Raw genomic sequence first — 9,193 nt, 5'->3', positions numbered from 1 at the left:
GAGTGTGTGGCGTTAAGATTAAATGATCAGTCACCAAGTGAGTATACTGTGCTCTTACAGAATAAAACATTGATCTGCTGGAGAGTGAATGCAATGGTGGAATGTGTTTTGTGTGTCCTCCCTAACAGGCTTTCAGGAATGACATTAAGGAACACCGAGAGCTGACTGCAAGTGTGCTAAAATCCGGAGAACACCTGCTCCAGTCGATGAGCAGTGCCACGCCAGGTATAAATCCTTCAGGAGCACGCAATTCTGCGCTTCATCTACAACACCCTTTATCTGACTCTCCCCCTCAGAATGCAAGCTGTTTGACTCATAAAACCAAACATTATTGGCAAAGGATTCTCTCTTTTACTCTTTACAAAGCAAAAGGGTCATTGTTGTTCCCTCTCCTTGGGTACTGTCGGCTTGTACTGGTTTAAAGCATGAATTGAATAGGAATGGGGGACAGGCCAATCAGCCCCCTTAAGTTTTCTGCTGATATTCAGTGAGATGCTGACACAGCAGTAATTAACTCCTTTGGTTATGCTTCTCTGATTGCCCTTGTCCCACTCAATTCTAACTATCTCTGAAGTAAAGTGATTCACTGACTGATTAGATTAGATTACTTACAGTGTGGAAACAGGCCCTTCGGCCCAACAAGTCCACACCGACCCGCCGAAGCACAACCCACCAAGACCCATTCCCCTACATTTACCCCTTCAGCTAACACTACGGGCAGTTTAGCATGGCCAATTCACCTAACCTGCACGTTTTTGGACTGCGGGAGGAAACTGGAGCACCCAGAGGAAACCCACGCAGACACGGGGAGAATGTTTTCTGTGTGTTAGTGATGTCACTCGTTTTCCTGCTGGGGTGGTCATTTTGTCTCAGGCTGTGAAATAACACAGTGAAGCAAGATAAGGGTGCTGTTTCAACTTCTTATTGAAACCTTTTGTCTAAACAAAATAATCAATCTTCTGTCTTACAAGAATTAACTGGTGAAAGAATCATCATTCTTCAGTTTTAAAAATCACAACAGGTTGCATAATCTAGAAAACATTCAAAGATGTTTTACAAAAAGAGCCAATAAATTAAAATGAACTCTAAATCAGAGATGACCAAACACTTATTCCAAGATTTACCAAATATGTGAATGATTTTCACATGACATAAAATAATTTCTTAAAATTCTGCTCAATTTTGTGTGCACTTCCAACATGATGTTCAAATTTTAAAGCAATCTCCTACTAGTCAACAAAACAGAGAATGCTGGAGAAACTCAGCAGATCTCTAATCTAATCTGGCAGCATCAGACACAAAGTGCTAACTGTATTTCTTTGGTTCAGAGAGAAACAGGAGTTAACACTTGGAGTCTGATCAAAACTCACTGGCCTGAAATGTTTGACCCAGCATTTCATGCTCTTTGTCTCTCTCCACAGATGCTGCCTGACCTGCTGAGTATCTCCCAACATTTCTTTTGGCTTTTGATTTGAATTTCCAGCATCTGTGAGGTTTTACTTGTGTATTGATTAGCCGTGTTTGCTACATTCAATGCTGCTTCTCTGACCTCCTCCTGCTCTGGTTTAGTTCTCAAGGAGACACTTGAATTGATCTCAAGACAATCCAAGCAGCTGAATGGGCATGCTGCCCACCTGTACTTGTCGATTCTTGCTACTATGGATAAGGTGAAAGATGATTTAGAGACCAAGCAACAGGAATTCGTATCTGCTGGTTTGGAAAGGCAATCAGCATTGGTAAAGAATAATTTCACCTTGAATCTTTTGTTTTGTAAATTGCTGAATGTGGTGAATTAAAAGAGCTCTGCTTATTTACTGTTAATATTATAGAAGGTGTAAAAGTCACCATAGTCAGACTGGACCGAGAGAGAGATGATGGGTGGAGGTTTAATCTGAGGGGCACCATGCCTCAGTGGAGGTGGGGGGGGGTGGAGGTTGAGAAGAATCCTTCATGGTAACCTCTGCAGGTATGGGATTTGAACTCATGTTGATAGCGTTGTTCACTCCAGTAGCCACTACCATCGATATTTTGGCATCATTCACCAACCATCCAGTCAACTGAGCAAACCTGCTGATAGTGTCCTACAGCAGCAATTCTGGCCTTGAGGGCAGTTGAGTCAACCCCATTGCTGTGAGTCTGGAGTCACGGGTAGTCTAAACCAGCTATGACCAGATTTCCTTCCCTAAAGGACATTGGTGAATCAGAGGGGTTTTGCTTTGCAACGATTGATAATGATTTCATGATTTCTATTAAGCTAGCTTTCAGTGTGACTGAATCCTTTCAATGACCTTCCATTATTAACAGTAAATGTGCACTTCCTGTGTGATTATGAAGGGACATTTAAATGCCTAACTAGGAGGAGCTATGAGGACATTGCAGCCAAATTAACACATAACTGGGGTTTTTCACTTCTCAGTAAACCCCTTGTGGTAGAAATGTAATTGTATAAGTTTTGCATTGTTAAAGTACAAACAGTTTGTAAACTGAGGACCGGGTGAGTCCTGAGGGGGTAATTCCTGCAAACTATTTTATTTGAGGGCATCATGGAGCCTTGAGCTAGTTCATCCATATCTGTGGAGCAGTCTACAAGAAAATGTGGCATTAAAATTACATTTCACTTATTTGTAAATTAAACCCTTATTTTTGGTCAGAATTAGATTTGTTGCTGGAATTTAGATGTGGGCTTTACAAATAATTTACTCCATACTCTTTTGTCAAACGCTTGGTTGTTTTGCTTTTAAAATGCTGTTAACATTTGCATAACTCGGAGATAGCTGAAAGCAAACAATTCCTTTCCTGTTCAGTCATTTGAAGCTTTCAAACACTGAAGGATATTTAATGTTACTAAAAGTTGAGGGTGTGGATTTGAACTGATTTAGCTGTTGTGAATTTAATTAGTGCATTGTTTGAAATTCTGGACAATCAAGTAAACTCTATTTTAATCACTGACAGATTGTTTCCATTTAAATAATTGTCTTTTTTTTAAGCAATGCTTCTCATATTTCAAAAACTGCATCAGATTTCGTGCAGACTTGTGGATTCTGGTTTTCACGTGAAATGTTTTTCCTTCTGGTTTCAGTGATGTTTTGGCTAAAGGTATGGTCTTTAAAAGTGTAGTACACGGCCATTTACATTGGAACTAATCATTCCTGTAATTGCTGGCCTTGAAGAAACAGGATGTTGGTGTCAGTTTCAGTGTTTCCCATCACATGATTCACTGAACCATGTCAGCACAATGTTACTTCATATTTAAATGTATTTATAGGGCTCAGAAACTTCAATCAAAGGAGGTTTGTGTAAAGTTGACTCATGTGCACTACTGACCTATCCCATCAAGACCACTGTGTATTCTGGAAGTCTTAATTTTAAAGCTGTGTTTACAGGATAGAGTACTTCCAGAATAGATCCACGGAGAAACCTGATGACTGTGTGTTGTTTTTCCAGATGCCAAGTGATGTTGAGGAACATGATGCATCAAACCACATGAATATGGATGATCTAGTTTAAAAGGGCTGGTGAAGTAGTGGGAGGGTGATGCTTCTTTTAATTCAAGTTTGGGAAGAACTTGTTCTGCAAAATTATTGGCTTAATTTTACACTTTTTTAAAAATAAAAAGTAATGAGCAATGAGTGTTTACACCTCCTGTAATTAATCTCTTCGTTTTATAATACTTAATTACTTTTATTGACACTTGAATTTGACCAGATTGAAAGTTTAATTAAAGTCACAAAAAAAAATATTGTTCACTTCCAAGACAAATGGAAGAAAATCAGTAACTCCATCAAATGTTGTGAATTACAGATAGAGCTCCTACATAAAAGCCTGCAAGTTGCAGTCCATACTGGGGTATACAGGACTTCTAGATGGACAAGACGACTTCCTCCTCCTATTGAGATGTAGGGTACTATCACCTCCCACAGTTAGGGGGAAGACATTGCTGGACTCCTCTCCCCACTCCTACTTCCATAAGCTGGTGGCTACAGGAAAAATTCAAAAGCACAAAATAACAGAATAGGGATTGACTAAAAAGATATTCATTTGAACCAGTTTCACTCCATAATTTCCATAGTACAAACAGAAAGGGATAACCCTCAGTCTGACTAGAAAAAAAGTGACAAAGTATTGTTGCCCAATAAGAAGCCTGATTGACCAAGTCAAGGTTCAACACTGAGTGTAAGCAACCTGTGTTAATTCAGGTAAAACGTGACTAGGTGAGTGCAATGAAGTTCTACAGGTGGTGTAGGTACAATAAACAAATCATATTTGACTAGATAGTTTTTTTTCTAAACTTTGTAAAATGACTTGTGTCTAAAAAATAACTTGCTGTCACTGTAGTGTTAATTAAAATTTATCTTAAGTAACCAGTGTGCATATAGTTTAAGTTGTTTTAGCAAGTTTGTGGATTGCAACAAGTGGAAGATGATCTGTTATTAGCAAGAGGAATGTGGAACCAAGGCCCACATCATACCAGCCATGATCTTAATGAATAGCAAAACAGAGCGGAGCTGAATTCGGAGTCATGGATATGCATCAGTGTTTGCAACTTGGTGTGAACCTGGGCTCCAAAACCGAACATTTAAGCAGTTAATCCAGAAACAATAGCAAAAATCTCCATTCCCACAAACCCACACAGTGAGGGAATTGCAATAATATCCAGCAAAAGGTCACATCCATTCTAAAAGGCTTATAGTAAGAAAGTGGATGACTGAAGATGACATGCAAGATTATAGTATGACTTTCCTCCAACTGTTATTCTTGCACGAAAGAATTCCTGTTTGAGCTGAAAACAAAAATAGTTACACAAGTGATCAGAAAAAGACATCAAGTGGAACTTGATGCCAGTGAAAGGGGGGCTGGCAGGTTACATAGCTTAATGTTACTGACTGTTGACATGGCCTCCTTTGAGAAGGTCAAACAGCAACTTGCATTTCTGTGCCTGTCTTGCACAATGCCAAAATGCTTCTCATAAGCTGACTGACTTGAAGGAGCCATTAGAATAGGGAGATCAAATGCTGTATTGAGGAGAAAATGGAATTTTAAAGACAAAATTACAATGTTGGGATTGGACAGAAAAAACAATGGTGGAAAGATATAAACCAGTCAGGGCAATTAATAGCGGCCGGCCATTAAGCCTGTTCCACCATTCAGTAAGATGGTGGCCTCCACTTCTTTGTCACCCCCTCTGCCCCTTGGATCCAAGATCTAACTCTGCCTTGTATACTCTCACTGTGGCACAGCCATTTAATGCAGGGTCTGGGTCAAAGACCAATAACCCTCAAAAGAAATGCTTCATCTAAAAGTAATTTCTCTTTATCCAGTCCTAAGTTTCCCCATGAAGGGAAACTTATTAGCATCATCTTTTCATTGTTAAACTCTGAGTACAGGGTCCAACCTACTCACCCGGTCCTCAGTAGAGGACCTGGTCAGCCTTCTTTGAATGGCCTCCAATGCAAACATGCCCCTCCCAGAGTAGCAAGACCAATGGCAGACATAATATTTCTGATGTAGTTTCACCAATGTCTGATATAAATGCAGCAAGACTTCACTGTTTTTATACTCCATGGCCCTTCCATTAATGGCCACCCGTTCATTCTATTTCCCTTCCCAATTACTTGCTGTACTTGCGCACAATATTTCAGATTCATGTAAAGGACATTCTGCAGTTGCAGTTCATCTCCATCCTGCCAAAGTAAACAATCTCACTTTCCATAAAATAACCCACCTGCCAAATTTCTCCCTCCTTCACAAACTATCCATAGCTGACATGTTGTCCTCATCACATTTTGCTACTTTAGCATGCAGTCAATCAAGTCCCTCATGTCAATGCTCAGCACTAATCCCAGTAACACTCCACTCACTACAGTTTTCCAATCTCAAAGTAATCCATGGGAGGGTGAACAGGTCCAGAGACGTGTAGGAGTTGGGAAAGGTTAGAAAGCAGCCATGAAGGGACATTGCATTTGCCTGTTCCTGTGGAGGGTAAACACCAAAAGACTGGGTGGGTCTCAGTGTTTCTGTGAAATTGATTTGTTATGATTATACTTCATTGAGATCATGTATTTCAATGTTTTCTATGTAATTAATAAATACATACAAAATAAAAAGAAATGTGGAAGAAAAAGTGCCATTAAGCATTTTATTTAGAATGAGTAAAAATAAATTTGAAGTAAATCACCCTTAACCATGCTTAAAATATTTTAATTATGTCCTTTCAAATTATATGGGTCCCTAGACTAGTCCTAAAAAATGAAATGAGTTAGCATGCCTGATATACTGTAACTGTTTACGGAACTTTCTGGAGAAAAGAACAACCCATCAGTATCCAGATGTACAGTTTCTAAAAATCCACAAAAATAAATGAAATTCACTTGTAAAAATGTCACCTGTTTTGAGCACCTCTTCAGTAAGCAATGTCCCTGTGCTCTCAAATGCAGTTTATAAATACAAGCCATTTTCCAAGGCAAATGGGAATCATAACAACCAGTGATCTACATTTTGAAAACTGTCATCCACAACCAAATCTACATTGAGATACAACAAATGAGATATATGCAGAATAAATAATTAAGACATTTAAAGCTCTGCAGCAGTTTAGCCCACTTTTATCTCGCAGGCTGTGAAGCTTTGTGGACCATTCTGTGCCACCGTGTTAGTTCTAAGTAATTCTAGAAAGTACAACATTCATTAAACACTTCTTCAGTTGTTTAATGTTACATATGTGCAACAAGTTACAATATCCTGCAGACACAAGTTATATGCAGAGAATATGAAGGTACTGCAGTGTAATTCTCTCGTATCTCCACAGAAAGTACTTGCAAAATCAGATCTGACACATAACATTTCACTAAACTTTATTGATGTCAATGAACATGACAAACACTTATGCTGCGTGATGTGAAATGGCTAAACTTCATCTTCAGAGCAGATCCAATGTTGACATTTAAAACATGCCATTATAAACAAAATCAATTTCTATAATAAACCGACCGCAGGAAAATCTGATAACAGGTTATGAGATTTATGCACATTATTAATGACTGGCAACACTTTAAAGTTTAAAACCATTCTGAAAATGAAGTTAGTCTCAAGTTGGAAATCTCAGCCAATAGTGGCTTTTCAGTCCCCAATTGTGTGTCTGGAAGGGAAAGGGGCAAGTCTGTAGTAGTGTAGCTACATACAGTATAATTCAGGCAACGTTTCTTACTTTTGGGCCTATTAAATTTATTAGGAGAATGTGAAAGCTCTTAGCAGCAACCCCCACTGGACGGCTTCACTGGTGTGCTCTGGATGTTTACATTGGACTTTTCAGAACCACCAGATGTAGCTCCAGGACCCATTCGCTTTTTAATCTCAGCAGCCATTGTCATGAAGGCTTGTTCTACATTTGTTGCATTCTTTGCACTGGTTTCCAAAAATGGAATCCCAAGGGAGTCTGCAAATTCCTGTTGACCAATAAGAGGAAATCATTACTCAGAAAGAACAACTGTTGTTTATATAGCAATGCAGCAACTCTCCTGCACCTTACGATGGCACCACAGATAAAATACTAAACCCACAAAGTTTCTTTCTGAACAGAATTGTGATAATGCACATTGTTCAAGATGAAACATGCACAATTACAATAAAACAGATATTCGGATTAGCAATACCAAGAGCTCCAAGTGTGCATAACTATGAAATATTGTTTCATATTGAAACTAGCCAGAATTGCTAGGATCCAAGCTAGACAATGGCCCCTTCTATTGGATTACAGCAACACATGGACAAAAGCTGATGTGTTTAATCGAAAGCCATCAAAGTGACCCAGGGGAGTTGGTGACAGGACACAGATTAACTGCATCATTAATTCAACTGAAAAATATAATTTGACACAAAGCCACAAAAGGAAATGACAACAGAAAGAGACAGACTTTAAGGAGCTTTTAAAATGAGAGAGATGCTGAGGTCCTCAGTGAAAGCAAATGAACACATGACCAAAATGATGCAAACTGTTGTAATCAGAAATATGTAGGCCAGAACTGGACTGCAGATAGATCTGGGGGCTTTTGTAAAGCAGGAAGAGGATTTTGAAATTGAGACAGTGACAGGCACCGGGGGGACATTGCACTGCAGAAAACACAGGAGTGATGGGGGAATAGGATTTGGTTAGCAGAGGTCAAGTTTATAGGATTAAAGTCTGGGCCACTCAGAGACCAATGTTTAAAAACTACACAAATGAAATTTGTGCATGAACACCACTGCTGATAATCAAATATTTGAACTGCAGAAATGCTCAACAATTACACTGCTTCTACTTCATATAGATACCAGCACAGATCTCAAAGAAAATAATTGTGCAGGAAAGTTCAAATTAAGCAGCATCTTAAAAGATCATAATTAAGCCTCAGTGCTTAAAGAAGCCTACATCATACATTATAGCTAATACTGGTGGGCAGATAGCCCACAGGTAGCAGACAAACGCAATGAGTAATGACTTGCTGGAAATCTGGCATCATGACCATACAGCTGGCATATAACAGGATGAAAGCCAGGAATGGATCACCATGGTTTATCTCGACTCCAAAAATATCATCTAATATACACCTCAAGTAGGTCAATTTTAAAAATCTAAAATTGAACTGGCTCCCACTTGAATTTTATGCAAGACTTACACTTCAAGTCATAGAGTCATAGAGATGTACAGCACGGAAACAGACCCTTTGGTGCAACTTGTCCATGCCAACCAGATATCCCAACCCAATCTAGTCCCACCTGCCAGCACCCGGCCCATATCCCTCCAAACCCTTCCTATTCACATACCCATCCAAATGCCTCTTAAATGTTGCAATTGTACCAGCCTCCACCACATCCTCTGGCATCTCATTCCATACACGTACCACCCTCTGCGTGAAAAAGTTGCCCCTTAGGTCTCTTATATCTTTCTCCTCTCACCCTAAGCCTATGCCCTCTAGTTCTGGACTCCCCTTCCCCAGGGGAAAAGACTTTGTCTATTTACCCCATCTATACTCATGATTTTATAAACCTCTACAAGGTCACCCCTCAGTCTCCAACGCTCCAGGGAAAACAGCCCCAGCCTGTTCAGCCTCTCCCTATAGCTCAAATCCTCCAACCCTGGCAACATCCTTGTAAATCTTTTCTGAACCCTTTCAAGTTTCACAACATCTTTCTGATAGGAAGGAGACCAGAATTGCAC

General features: G+C 39.5%; 2 protein-coding genes across 2 annotated transcripts in view; one reads left to right on the top strand and one right to left on the bottom strand.

Annotated features, from left to right (window-relative positions):
* The window catches only part of cep68 (centrosomal protein 68), a 130,482-nt gene extending 126,121 nt beyond the window's left edge, over positions 1 to 4,361 (top strand). The window contains exons 2-4 of the mRNA XM_043696691.1: positions 129 to 225; positions 1,570 to 1,736; positions 3,445 to 4,361. Of these exons, the coding sequence (XP_043552626.1) occupies positions 129 to 225; positions 1,570 to 1,736; positions 3,445 to 3,507 (327 nt within the window). The 3' untranslated portion in view covers positions 3,508 to 4,361. The remainder of the gene's footprint in view (positions 1 to 128; positions 226 to 1,569; positions 1,737 to 3,444) is intronic.
* A 1,747-nt stretch (positions 4,362 to 6,108) lies between these two features.
* The window catches only part of rab1ab (RAB1A, member RAS oncogene family b), a 28,941-nt gene continuing 25,856 nt past the window's right edge, over positions 6,109 to 9,193 (bottom strand). Inside the window, exon 6 of the mRNA XM_043696690.1 lies at positions 6,109 to 7,442. Within this exon, the coding sequence (XP_043552625.1) occupies positions 7,245 to 7,442 (198 nt within the window). The 3' untranslated portion in view covers positions 6,109 to 7,244. The remainder of the gene's footprint in view (positions 7,443 to 9,193) is intronic.

Source organism: Chiloscyllium plagiosum, chromosome 9, assembly GCF_004010195.1.
Source record: "Chiloscyllium plagiosum isolate BGI_BamShark_2017 chromosome 9, ASM401019v2, whole genome shotgun sequence".
In the NCBI taxonomy this organism is placed as follows: domain Eukaryota; kingdom Metazoa; phylum Chordata; class Chondrichthyes; order Orectolobiformes; family Hemiscylliidae; genus Chiloscyllium; species Chiloscyllium plagiosum.
This window is presented reverse-complemented; position numbering and strand designations above follow the sequence as displayed.